The 14,578-nt window shown below is 41.5% G+C and overlaps 1 protein-coding gene across 4 annotated transcripts in view; it reads right to left on the reverse strand.

Moving 5' to 3' along the window:
* Window positions 1–14,578, reverse strand: part of LOC132827185 (oxysterol-binding protein 2-like) — a 345,989-nt gene that overhangs the window by 121,981 nt on the left and 209,430 nt on the right. For all 4 annotated transcript variants that reach the window (XM_060843759.1, XM_060843758.1, XM_060843757.1 and 1 more), the window contains one exon: window positions 12,949–13,199. In XM_060843759.1, coding sequence (XP_060699742.1) covers window positions 12,949–13,199 — 251 coding nt within the window. The remainder of the gene's footprint in view (window positions 1–12,948; window positions 13,200–14,578) is intronic.

A 14,578-nucleotide genomic window follows, 5' to 3' on the forward strand; every position in this document is an offset into this window, starting at 1 on the left:
TATTCCTGAGCCATTATTATTAAACTGTTTCTATAATCTGAACTCCTCATGCAATACTATCTGAATTGCATAATTTTGGTAAAATATCAGATAACTATTTGTCTTTACTACTTGGGCATTAAATATTACAACATCTCTACAAGCTGTCTTTCATTAAAACATCCCTCTCTATAAATTGATACCTGGCTGTATCAGTTTCAATTTAATCTGTTCTGCAGTGAAACACATCCATCTGATACGGCCACTGCAACATGCTTCCTATAAACACATCCTTACTGTAATCTATAACTTACACTCACTCAAACTTCCTGTTGGTAGTCTAATTTCGTAGTCATACTTTCTCACATGATAAATTAACTGTGACCCGTTCCTCATAGCAAGAAGCTAATTTTCACTAATAAATCTCTAAAACTGACCGTGTGAGATAGCAGACATTCTGGGTAGGATTTTCTCACATGCTTCAACACCATGATGATGGGAAGGGATCAAATTAGAGTCCTTAGTTGCAATGCTGGCAGTAAAACCTGCAGGGATTGGGAACATCCTAATTAGCCTCTATGCTTGCCATCCTATTAAGGCTGGTGGACAAGCTCCTGATACCTTCAGCCAAGTCCAGAGCTCTGGAGCCTTGGCAACATCAAAGGGTGTACCTGAAGCAGGCCAGGAACTGCAAGGGAGTCTCAACATGGAGGCTTATTTGGTGGTCCCAAGATGGAGGCTCCTTCGGTGGCCTCAACATGGAGGCTCCTTCCGTGGCCCCAAAATGGAAGCTCCTTTGGTGGTTCCAACTCAGTAGCCTCAGCATGGAGGCTCCCTCGGCAGCCAACACAGAAATATGTTAGGGATGGAGAGGTAGCAAGATGGAATGCAAACATTTATCATTGATCGGACAGAGCTGTAATTGCTCCCTCTCATCAGTGCAACACTGTGACTGGGGCACTGAGGCCCCAGCATGAATGGCTCCCTTGATCTTCCTCAAGAGAGAGGGAATTGTGTTTTATAAGCTGGTGTCTTGTGCAGGCAGTGGGGAGGCTGCTCCGTGGGTTGGAAAGTTTGGCAATCCAATTTGCTGCATGGGCAGCAGATCATGTTAGCGGTCTGACAGTGGGGAAGCACCAGCGGTGTGAATCAGGCACCTTTCCCTATCCAAACTCTAAACCTGTATCCAGGGAAATGGGAAAATGCAGCTCTCCATGCTATTAGGACAGACCAACCACTTTTCAGGCAAACAGGAGGAGGAATTCAGTGGCAGGAAGTCTTAACTGGGAACCAGTTGAATGATAATGGGGGACTCCCTGGATGTTGTAAGAAGGGAAAGCTTGAGTGAATGAGGATCAAAGCTTCCTTTCAGTCCAGGAGCAGACCCTCTGATCCTCTGAGTCCATGTAAAAATCTAAAACCAAATATAATTATCAACAGCTCTTGGGTTCTTGTAAACAATCCACCTTCCCAGTTCCCAAACAAAATGGTCTATGAGAGATATTGATATCAATATTGGGCCCTATTGCCTTCTTGTGGTTGTCCAGCTCAAAGGAGGAAAACATTGGCTTCCCTGGTAAAAGTGAATGATCAACCTTTGGCATTGATCATCTGATTTTTAATATGTGGGACCTTTCATAGATAAAAATGGTTTAAAAATAAAGAAGATGCTTACTTACAATAGCTTGCATGATCACCTGACCAGGCTGAGGCAAGCTTCACGAAACCATCAACAAACAAAAAACATTTTGAACTGAAACTACAATTTCATCAAAATGACTGAAACCGGTCACTCAGATAAGTAGTTTCTATTGGATTTATACCTTTTTGGATAAGTTTTACATATTAAGGATGAAAGATGCCTGAAGATTATGTAGTTTGGGGGTGTGGGGGGCTGGGTAGGACAATGAAGCTAGGCACAAGAATACACAACAGAATCATATTTCAGGGACTACTTTTGGGAGAGCAGAGAAAAGAATGATGAATGTGTAACAACAGAACTGGAAGGCTTTATCTTTTTCCCTCTCTCCATTTTTTATCTTGAGCCTCTCAGAAGATAACACTTGGTGCAAAGCAAATCAGAGAAACATCCATTAACTGAAAACTCAAAGATTTACACAAACATTGCTATGGTAGAGGGTAAACTAAACTCACATTAGTGAGACCACATTAAATCTGATATTTCAAGAACCTCAAGGAGCTTTTAAACTGCATATTTCTTGATCTTTTTGAACCAAATGCTCCTCTCTCTTTTACACTTTATACTTGTTTCTGATGTCATATTCTATTATTTTTCTCAGCGTCAGTTAGCAATACTTTCCTTCACTTAAAAAAACTCCTTGCAATTAACTTCTTCAATTTTGAACTAGCGAACTGATTTTAATTAATCTTCTGAACTGAGATACCACAGGATGCTAAAAATCTTTGTTGTGGCCAACCAAGTGGGGTTACGAAAAGGGAAGCCAGTTCACCTCGCATCACCTGGTCAGAAAGCGTGATAAGAATGCAGCAAGATCATAGGCGATAAATAACTAGCCTAACCTTCTCCCCTTTTCAGACACTCCTCTAGCAGTCATTCTAGATCTCCAAGTTATCAATAAGAGCAGCACACTACCTTGCCATCACATTATCATCTTTGATGAAAGCCTGATGGTGTATTCCCTCATATAGCTTCTGGCATAAAAATAGCATATCCTGGAAAATTTGCCCATGATTCCACAAGAGATGACAGAATTTGATTCTGTCTTTGAAACAGTCATAGAATCCCCACAGTGCGCAAAGAGGCCAGTAAGCCCATTGAAAACTCAACCTCCAAAAAGCATTCCACTCATACCCGTGCACCACCCCACCCTATTCATATAATGTTTTGCTTTTTATTGCTTCTCCACTTTCTTCCCAAATACATCACATCCGAACTCCCTGCTTTAAATCTCGCTTGGTACATGTCTGCCCATTCCATTTTTTTAAAAAATCTATCACTATCCTTCTCACAATATCTTCAATCTTTTGCCATCTGCAAGTTTTGAAATTGTACCCAGTTCATCAAAGTGTAGCATATTAATATAGATAATAACAGAATAATACAATATAATACAACATCATATAATAATGACATATTATAAGTGAAACAGTAATCCTAATACAGATGCCTCAGGAATGCCAGAATGTGTCTTCTTCCAAACCAAAAAAAAATTTGCTCACCATTAATCTTTTTCCCTGTCAGTCAGCCAACTTCTCATGCATGCTGCATTTTCCTTTTATTTCACAGGCATCAGCTTTGCTGAGAACCTGTTCTGTAGAACTTTATCAAGTGGCTAGATTTATCGTCAATGCCATGCTAGGTGGGGTCACAGTGACACACACTTAGAAACACAACATTGTGGCGTTTCATCTCTGCAACGCTACAGAGCTGTGGCTGCCTGTCACAAAGATGGTGCTGCCCATGTGTTCACAGAACAGGGCCAAGGCAATCTTATGAGTGCAAGGCTGTCGCTGCCATGGGTGCGGTACTGACATGCCAGGGCTACACTCTCTGTGGATTCAGTGGCTGAACCACATGACCCTTCTCGATCAAACTCAGAATAAAGAGCCTTACTCAGAGCCACCCACTGCCTCTCAGAAAGCAGTGACCTGGGAACAGAAGCTGGAACAGGCTGTTCATAACTACCTCTAATGAATGTGTGCTTTGTTCAGGGTATGATGCTGGAACCCACTGAAATAAATATTTTAGATGCAGCAGGAATGCATATTTGATCTTCTAACTGCATTGTCTGAAGAACGCCCTTGGTCATTATTTCCCCAAATGACATATGCCCTCAGTGAAAAGCCTTGTCACTTCTGTAAAATTGCCCAGTTTTTGGATAGAGTTTACACAATATGTTTCTACAAACAAAACTAACATTTTGGGTGCAGTGACTCTTCATCAGAACAAGTCAGCAGACCAGAAACATTAACTCTTCTTTCTTCCTACAGATACTGCCAGACCTGCTGAGTTTCTTCAGTAATTTCTGTTTTTGTTGCAGATCTGCAGCTCTTTGTTTATCTGTCTTTCTTTTCTTCCCTATCTTTCCTAAGAATCATGCATTCAGGAATATTTAGCACTTAGTATTGGCCATTTTTTGAGCCAAGTTTCTGTCTTCACCAAAACATCATTCTCTCAAGTGGCTACTCATGCATGGAACTCACCAGCATTATTGAACCATACTCTTCGTGCTGATATGCACACACTGTAAACCTAACTTACAATATTATTGCATTTCCTTTTACTCTGATCCTAATTAATGGCTTCTATTGCTTATTGTGGTGCTTTGTATCAGTCCGCTGTGCATCTTGTTTTTCTCTTTCTCATGTAATATCCTGATTCCACCATATTAATTTAAATCATCCTCAATAGAACTGGCAAGTATTTCTTACATCCTAACATTGCCTACATTCCCTAGAACTGGGCCCACTGTCCCAGGATTGATTTTTTTTTTCACAGGATGTGAGTGTCACTGGCTCGGCCAGTAGTTATTGCCCATCCCTAATGACTCAGAGGGCAGGTTGACAGGCAACCACATTGCTGTGGTCTGAAGTCACATGTAGGCCAGACCAGGTAAGGATGGTAGTTTCTTTCCCTAAAGGACATGAGTGAATCAAATGGGTTTTTTCTGACAATCGACGACAGATTCGTGGCCATCATTAGACTCTTAATTCCAGAATTCAACTTCCACCACCTGCCATGGATGGATTCCAATGTGGCTCCCCAGAACATTACCTGCATCCCGGGATTGTCAGTCCAGCAATAATACCACCAGGCCATTGCCTCCCCCCTAAATCCATTCCCCTTGTTCACCACTCTTACAACACACTCAGTTGCAGCATCCTCCTATTTCAGTGTTCACTAGTACATGGCACTTCTAAAAATAATCCTACTGTAATTCACAGCGAGGCTTTCTCTTAGCTCCCTAAGTTGTGCCTACAGATCCTCCTTAATTTTTCTACAATGGTGCTAGTATTGAATCTCACACTTGAGATACTACTTCAGACTGTAGCTCAGAGTTAGAACATTCACACAGTGAGACACTGAACACAGTTGACCTGGAGGATAGAAAGCAGGGGTAACTCAGATAACAACACTGATTGAGTGTGTTACACTGAAACTAGGAGCAACAGCAGGCCATTCAGCCTTTTCAATCTGCTCCATGACTCAACACGATCATGGCTTATCCTCTATCTAATTGCCAAATGCCCACTTTCTCTCCATACTCCTTGATGCCTTTAATGAGTGAACATTTATCAATCTCCTTCTTGCATATACTCAGTGAGAGGCCTCCATAGCATTCTGTGGTAGAAAATTCTACAGACTGACCATCCTCTGAGTGAAATGTTTCCTTATCTCAGTTCTAAATGGTCTGCCTCATATCTTGACACAGTGACCCCCTGATTCTAGACTTCCCAAACAATGGAAACATCCTCACTGCATCTGGTCCTGTTAGAATTTTATACATTTCAATCAGGTCACTTCTCATTCTTCTGAAGTTTAGTGAATACACGGCCAGTCAAACCAAAACTCTCCTCCTAAGACCAGAGGGGGCTGAGACATTGCCCATTTGCATTCTGAGAGTTTGGCTTTGTAGTCAGCATGGATGGTGAAGAATCTGGTGTAAAGGAATGGTCAGCCGCAAACATTAGACTAGTGGAGTGTTTCCAACCCTCTTTCCTCCTGTAAACAAAAAAAAACGAGAGGCAAGGTTCAGAGGAGAGGTGACGGAACATCATGAGAGGAAGGTCAGCAGTGAGAGTTCCAGGGTAAAGGGGCATGAACCTAAACAGCTTCTGTTGGTGAGCAACAGGTAAGTTTTGAGAAATTGTTATTGGGGCAGAGAGCGCCAACAGTTTCAATTTATTATTAAAAGTATTTGACATTGTAAGGATTAATTAAGTTAAAAAGGGTAAGACATGGCAGGAGAGCTCCAAATTGTAGTCTGCTTCTCTTGCTTGATGTGGGAAGCTGGACACATTCCCAGGACCTGGCACCTGCATGTGCGCAAGAAGTTTCTCCAGCTGCAGCTCCTGGAAGCCCGAGTTTCGGAGTTGGAGCAACATCTGGGGACACTGGAGCATTTGGAAGGCGGAGAGTATTATGGATAGAAAGATGGTCATATCACAGACCCAGACTTTACAGGCAGGCTAAGCAGGCAGTGAAACATGCATTTCCTGTGGCTATTTCGCCCCCTCCGCAAACCAGATTTGGATATTGTTGAGGGGAATGTCCTCTCGGGGGATAACAGCGGCAGCCAGATTCATGGCACCATGATTGGTCTCTGCTGCAGAGGGAGGGAGAAATAGGCAAAGAAATGTCAAAGTTATAGGGGATTCAATCATAAGGGGAATAGTCAGGTGTCAAAGTGGCCGCAAATGAGAGTCCAGGATGGTGTGTTTCCTCCCTGGTGTTAGGATCTTGGATGTTTCTGATTGCAGGGCATTCTGGAGGGGTAGGGTGAACAGCCAGTGGTCCTGATACATGTTGATACTAATGACATAGGTTAAAAAAAAACAGAATATAGACAACTAGGACGAAAGTTGAAATATAGGACCTCAAAGATATTTTTTCCCAGGATTACTACCAGTCCCACGAGCTAGTCAGAGTAGAAACAGCAGGATATATAGGATGAACACGTGGCTGAAAAGATGGTGTGAGGGGGATTCATGGGGCATGGGGACTGGTTCTAAGGGAGGTGGGATCTGTACAAATGGATGGGTTACACCTGGGCAGAACCACAACTGATGTCCTTGGTGGGGGATACTTGGTACAGTAGTTGGGGAGTGTTTAAACTCGTGTAGTGGGGGACGGGAATCAGAGGAGTGGGGCAATAGATGCAGAAACTGAGGGAGAGATAGTACACACGGAAACCATGATGAAGAACAAGACCAGGCAGGGAAATGCTGCTGAAACAATGGGGGGGTGGGTTGGCGGGGGGTCTCTGAAATACATGTGTTCCAATGTGAGACACATAATGGTGAAGGTAGATGAACTCAGGGCTTTGGTTAATACTTGGAGCTATGACATTATAGTGATAACGAAGACTTGTGTTATGAAGTGGAAGGCATGTACTGTACCTTTAAGAGAGAGTGAATGTAGTTTTGCACTGGGAGTTTGCAGGCGCTTGTCATGTGACTGACTAGCAGTATCAGCATGTACTGGAAAATTAAAAACATGTAACATTTGGCTGTAAACTGATTCTTTTGACCACAATTTCAATCTCACCAATCAGTTTAAATTAAACCCCAGGTTACTAAAAGGTTTGAATTTATTGTTTTTGCCAACCTCAAACCAATGATATTATCCAATGTTTAGGGTATGAAGAAGCAGACATTTTGAAAGTCAGAGAGAGAGAGTAACTGCCAAAAAGAGAGAGACTGCCAATCAAAACGCTCTCTGTCAAAGATACCTTTTTCATATGAAACATCTTTGCAGCAAAAGACCAAAGATGACCTTGGGGAATCTTCAGCCAGAGGAAGACAGACACCATAGACAACAGCTGCTGTTTGGTTTTGAAATTAGGTTGATGTAATTCTAATACAGGTGGTCATTGAAACAGTATATTGTTATAGAGTTGGAAGCAGTAATGAAAAAGAGGTGCTGAGAGTTGTGAATAGTTATTGTTTAATGTTCACTTTTAGAATTGAATAATAAATCGATATTTTTCCTTTAAATAGAGGCATTTGGAAGTTCTCTGTCACACATACCATAATAAATATGAGGCAGGGTCAGCTTTTCTGGGTGTTTGGTTTAATTAGCAGAAGGGTTCACTACCGTGTCATAACACTTGGCTGAAAGAGAGACAGTACTGGCAGCTGAATGTCCCAGGATTTAGATGGTTCAGGTATGATGTAAAGGGATGTAAAAGGGGTGAGGAAGTTGTATTACTGGTAAAGAAATATCTCACAGCTGCACTGAGGGTAGATACATCGGAGGACTTGTGCAGTGAGACAATATGGGTAGAACTCAGGAATAGGAAAGGTGAAATCTCAATGCTGCGAGCATACCAAAGACCTCCCAACAGACCAGTGGGAGATAGAAGACAGAATATATAGAAATATTTTGAAAAGATGTGAAAACAGAAGGGTTGTTGTGGTGGGTGATTTTAAGTTCCCCTGTACTGACTGGGACTCACTACATGCTGAGGGCTTGGATGGAGCAGAATTTGTAAGGACCATTCAGGAGGTTTTCCTGACACGGTATGTAAACAGTCCAACTAGGGAAAGAGTGATATTGGACCAGGTTTTGGGGAAGGAGCCTAGCCAGGTAAATGAAGTTCAGTGGGGGAGCATTTCGGGAATAGTGACCATAATCCCATGGGTTTTAAGATACTCATGGATAAGGATCACAGCAGTCCTTGGTTGAAGGTGTTAAATTGGGGGAAGATGAACCACAACAATATTAAGCAGGAAATGGAGAATTTTGATTGGAGGCAGCTGTTGAGGGTAAATCTATAGAGGACATGTGGGAGCATTTCAAATGGCAGTTGATAAGAGTTCAGGAGTGGCATGTTGCTGTAAGAATGAAGGTTATGAATGGCAAGTTACGTGAACCTTGGATGACCAGGGATGTTACGACCTTATTCAAAAAAAAAGGAAGTGTCCATAAGATCTAAAAGGATGGAAAGTGATGAAGCCCTTTAAGTATATAAGGAAAATAGGGAAAAACTTAAACAAGGAATTAGAAAGGCTAAAAGGGGCTGTGAAAAGTAATTAGCAAGCAAGATTAAGGAGAAGCCCAACGCTTTTTATACATATATAAAAAGCAACAGGGCAGCCAGGAAAGGATTGGCTCACTCAAGGACAAAGGAGGTGTCAGTATTCACCAAAGAGAAGGAATTAGTGGAGTATGATCTCAAGGAAGGGAGGTGTCAAATTTTTAAACCAAATTGCTATTAAAAAGAAACAGGTGTTGTGCATCTAGAAAGTATTAAGTAGATAAGTCCCCAGGTCCTGATGGATCTATCCCAGAATATTGAAGGAGGCAAGACAACAATTTGCTGGAATATTGACAAGACATTTTTGTATTTTCTTTGGCCATAGGTGAGGTCCCAAAGGACTGGAGAATAGCCAATGTTGTCCCATTATTTAAGAAGGGTAGCAAGGAAAATCCAGGAAATTACAGGCCTGAGAGCTTCACATCAGTGTTCGGGAAATTATTGGAAAAGATTCTCAGGGACAAGATTTATACACATTTAGAAGTAAATGTACTTTTAGCGATAGGCACCATGGCTTTGTGTGGAAGAGGTCATGCCTTACTAACTTGACCAAATGTTTTGAGGAGGTGACGAAGATGATTGATGAGGAAAAAACAGTTGATGTTGTCCACGTGGACTTAAGTAAAGCTTTTAACAAGGTCCCTCATGGCAGACTGGTACAAAAGGTGAAGTCACCTGCTATCAGGAGTGAGCTGGCAAGACGGATGCAGAACTTGCTTAGTCACAAGAGGCAGATGACAGCAGTGGAAGGATGCTTTTTGGAATGGAACATTGTGGTGAGTGGTGGTCCATAGGGTTCGGTGCTGGGACCTCTGGGTCTACTTAAATGATTTGGAGGAAAACATGGCTGATTTAATTAGAAAGATACAAAGATTGGTGGAGTTGCAAATAGTGAAGAGACTTGTTAGAGGATACAGCAGAACATAGATCAGTTGGAGGTATGGACAGAAAAAAATGTCAGATACAGTTTAATCCAGACAAAAGTGAGGTGATGCATTTTGGAAGGTCAAGTACAGATGGGAACTATACAGTAAATGGCAGAACCCTTCGGAATATTGATAGGCAGAGGAATCTGGGTGTGAAAATTCACAGCTTACTTAGCATGGCAGTGCAGGTAGATAAGGCAGTAAAATAGGCTTATGGCATGCTTGCCTTCATTGGAATGGACAAGTATGAGGATAGACAAGTTATGCTGCAGCTTTATGGAACTTAAGCTAGGCCACACTTGGAACATTGCATACTGTTCTGGTCACCAAACTATCAGAAGGTTGTGGATGCTGCCGCCTGGTATGGGGTATTTTCACCATGAAGAAAGGTTGGAGAGACTGGGATTGTTTTCACTGGAACCCATGAGGTTGAGGAGCGACCTGAAAGAAGTTTATATGATTGTAAATGGCATGGATAGAGTTGGAAGCATGAGACTTTTTACCTAGGTTGGAGGGGTTCAGGGAGGGGGGGTTCTTTTGAATGAGACATGCAAGGCAAGTTTTTCACACAAAGTGTGGTATATGGAATGCACTGCCACACAAGATGGTGGAAACAGACTCAATAGCAGCACTCAAGAAGCAGCTGGACAAATACTTGAATAGGAAGGAAATAGAGGGACACAGATCCTGTAAGTGAAGAATGTTTTATAATATGGAAGGGCAACATGTGTTGGCGCAGGCTTGAGGGCTGAAGGGCCTGTTTCTGTGCTGTATTGTACTTTGTTCAAAATAGTCTTGCCATTCCCGGTTATCAGCTTAGTGAACCTTTGCTGCACTCTATCTAGGCAAACATATTCTCTCTTAGATAGGGAGACCAAAACCACACTCAATAGCCCAAGTACGGTCTCACATGAAACTGCATGTTCTAATATGTAAAGTCACTTAAACAGAATCCACCCTGGTGCTGACCCAGCCACTGACACTGTGGAGAGATCTTTCCAAACTCCCATCATAACATTAGCAGGAGAACAACAATAATTCCACAATACAGTAAATGATGAAAAGTTGTAGTCTACATTGTTTCGCCAAGGGTCACCCAGGCAGCATCTGACAGGACAATCTGAGTAACATGCCCAGGGCTGTTAATCTTGGATACTTGGGTGGACTGTCGATCCTTGTCCCACCAAAACTGACTGCAGAAATCTGTTTCTATATGTCAGTTACAAATTTGGGCAAAAGTTTAGAGGAGACAGAAATCTTGGACTTCGACTCAGACTCTGCCAATTTCCAGGGTGGTAATATCCAGGGCTCTGACAACAGTCCCTTAGCTATCGTGCCTATTTGGCAAAGCTCACTGCTGTAAAGAAAAGTCATTATAGCTGACGCCAAGGTCCCCTAACATCAAACTCACGTTAGTCAGATCCTATGGTTTGACATTGCCTATAGAATGACAGGGCTAGGGTTATAGTCCCATTCCAGACAGAAACTCAACATTGACATGTCAGTGCAGTAACAAGGGAGTGCTGCAGTGTCAGAGCTGCTATCTTTCGGGTGAGACATTAAACCAAAACTCTATCAAATCTCTCAGAACAATGCAGATCCCATGGTACACAGCTGTAGAAAAGTTGGGGAGTTATCCCCATTTTCCCGGTTTTTATTTGTCCCTCAATCACCAATAAACAGAGTGCTTAGTTAGTTTTGCCTGGATGTTTGTGGGATCCTGCTGTGCATAAATGGCTACTTCTGACATGAAATAGGGGCCACATGTGGGAAGCACTTCACTAGTTGTGAGCTAATCTGACATGTGGAGGAGGTGAAAGGTACCCTTTACAGCACCCATCACAGGCTCCATATTGAATAATGCAACCCAAGATCGTAGTCTGAAAGAGAAGACAAAACAGAAAGTATCAGAGAAACTCACCACAGTTTGGCAGCATGTGTGGTCAGAAATACAGAGTTAATCTTTGGAGACTAAAAAAGACATCATATTGGATTTGAAACATTAACTCTGCTTTTCTTTCTCCACATACGGTACCAGATCTCCAGAATTTCTCTAGCATTCTCTGCTTTACCTTCAATTTTCCAGCATCCACAGTATTTTGCTTTCATTTTTTCTGTATCAATACAGAATTCATCCTGTATGAGGGAAAAAATATTCACAGGCAATGCCACATAAACAAGTAATGCAAAAGGAGAGAATCTGAAACAGGTATAGTGTGAAAACAGTGTGAAAAATTCCTCTCAATTAACAATCTCACAGCTAAAAGAATCATTTTGGATGCCTCCAATTATAGGCAAGTATTAGTAAGAGTAAAAGAATCTGAAAATAAAATCATCATTTAATTTATTTCAAAGAACTCAGAGGTGCACTGAGGCTCAGAAACAATAGCAGTGTTTTGATCAGGCTCCAAAACATCCACTCGCTGTGTGATACAGGCTCCAACCTACCAACTTCCTGATGAACCCTTACACAATGCATCAGATTATTGATGCAGAACACCATCAGCCTGACTGAGAAAACAAAAAGAATCAAAAGGAGTACAAAAGATTCTCTTTGTTAGAACTCTAAGTTCAAAATAAAGCTCTTCTAATCTCAAAACATGTCTTATACTGACGTGGTGAGCAATCAGAGACCGCATTACTTTACCCGTGCCGATTGGTGGGCAGGATTAAACAGCCATGCAATATTGTGCAAAACGTGTCTCCAAAATATTTCCATCTCAAAGAACACTAATACAATTAGATATCCATTTGCTTCAGGTTATTATCACATCTCACTGTATTAGTCACACCAAGCAAATCCAGGAAGGTCAAATAGCATTATTTGGTTGTTACAGTAATGAGCTCTAGGATACTTACATCATTATGAAAAGCATAATAAGCTGGCTGTCAGACATTAATAAAAAGGTTAGCCAGCATAAACATTGTCCAGGCTGCTCCATTTGTGCTAAACAGAGTGTGTGGGTAACACTTGCATTAGTTAGAAAAACTTAATTTGGGAATGAGTTACTAATGTCCTGATCACTAATGTCCTGAGTTACTAATGCTCTGCCAAACTCACCAATTCCCTGCATGCACAAACTCTGTAAGTCCTCACGCAGCTAAAATGGCGAAGTCTTATCATTGTAATATTTCCCCATATACAGTTCAGATAAAGGAGTATATTACACCTTGTACAATTTAATTTGTTCACAACAGCTTTACATTTGACAATGTTGCCTTTGTACAAATAAGTCTTCCATCTGAGACAATCTGAGGCAAAAAACATTCACACTAGAGACATTAAAAAAACCTTTGCTTACATTGATCATAGCATTGGAGGTGATGCGGAAGAGGGTTGCTCGCTCATTGACTGTTTTAATTTTTTCTCCACTCTCATCTGGTAACTTTAAGTTCTCAAGCTCACTCAGAGACCTCTGAAGGGCTGCCCCGTGCTTCGAGATGAGTTCATTGCACTGGCTCAGGTCGTCAAGCTTGCTGGCTAGGGTCCTCAGGGTGGTGTGCAGCTCACTCTTATCGGACTGCGAAGTTGGCTCCTCGTCACCCGAGTCATCTGTAGAAGAGGAACAATTTCACTGGTTACTGCACTGCCCTTACCACTCAAGGCACATGTAAAACAGGAACAAGAGACTGAACAGATAAGATTGGAGCAGCAGAACATTTGAGGGCAGTTGATATCAAAATCTGGCGTGTGCAGGCTTCCCCTCTTTTTAGTCACTCATAACAAGCTTCCTCAAAAAGATAGGTCAATAAAACAGAGTCTGTTCAGTGTGTTGTCTCCCCGAGTATCTACCAGATGAAAAGGTCCACAACCAACACAACCTTCATGCTCCTTTAATAAAATGTATCTGCAAAGTAAGTGAATCATACAGCTCAGAAAGAGGCTATTTAGCTTATTGTACCTGTTGAATGAGCTATCCAATGAAGCTCATACCCTAGTTCTTTCCCAAACACCTGAATTTTATTCTCCTTCACGTATCTATCTAATTCCCTTCTGCAAATTACTACTGAGCTTGCTTCCAATATCCTCCCAGGCAGTGCATTCCAGGCCATAACTGATAACTATATATTAATTGTGTTACATTATATACAGTTGAGAGCATTAATTAGGGTTTTACTTGACCACATACAAAGAGACAGTCACTGAAACTGGGTATTGTGGAGTTTGGAGGTGTAGACTTAAAAGCTTTCAATCTTAAATAAATGCAAGATTGAGTAAAGACTGGCTCCTGTAGCATCTTCTAACCTGGCATCCTGAAATATAATAAAAATATGCCACATTTAAAAAGTTCACCTAACTCCCCTGGTTCTTTATTCCATCAAATCTGAATCCACCCCTGATCCTACTGACAATAGTAATAGTTTTGCCTAATTTCATTCCTATACCTTGTAGTCTTATTTACTTAAATTCTTCATGATTTTGAATCCCTGTATTAAAATTCCCCATAATGTTTTCCATTCAAAGTCAAACAATCCCAGCTCATCTAATCCCCAAAAGACTGAAGTCTTTCACTTTACATTATGGTAAATTCGCTCTGCATCCTCCAATGTGTTTACTGACAGAGGCTAAATGTTTTCACAATCTAAGGACCTAGTCCTCAGTAATTCAGTTTCTGCTCATGCTGAAACAAGAAAACCAGAATTTATTTGACCTTTCCTTATTTTGGAGCAGCAGGCCTCTGCTGATCCTGATTCTGTTGGAATGATTGTAAATGTGCATGTAATGCAGTACAGTGAGGGACAGGGAAACAATCACAAAGCCAGAGCGACTGCAAGATCCATTCACAGTACTGTGAATGAAGGCAACCTCTCAGCATTAACACTGACACAAAAACTTTTAAAGAATTTCCAGAATCCCTTTGAGGGAGAATGGGAAGGCATTTCCAGCTGTTTACTTCAGCCGACAGCTGGCTGTACACCACACACAGATGT

This window comes from Hemiscyllium ocellatum, chromosome 24 (genome assembly GCF_020745735.1).
Source record: "Hemiscyllium ocellatum isolate sHemOce1 chromosome 24, sHemOce1.pat.X.cur, whole genome shotgun sequence".
Classification (NCBI taxonomy): domain Eukaryota; kingdom Metazoa; phylum Chordata; class Chondrichthyes; order Orectolobiformes; family Hemiscylliidae; genus Hemiscyllium; species Hemiscyllium ocellatum.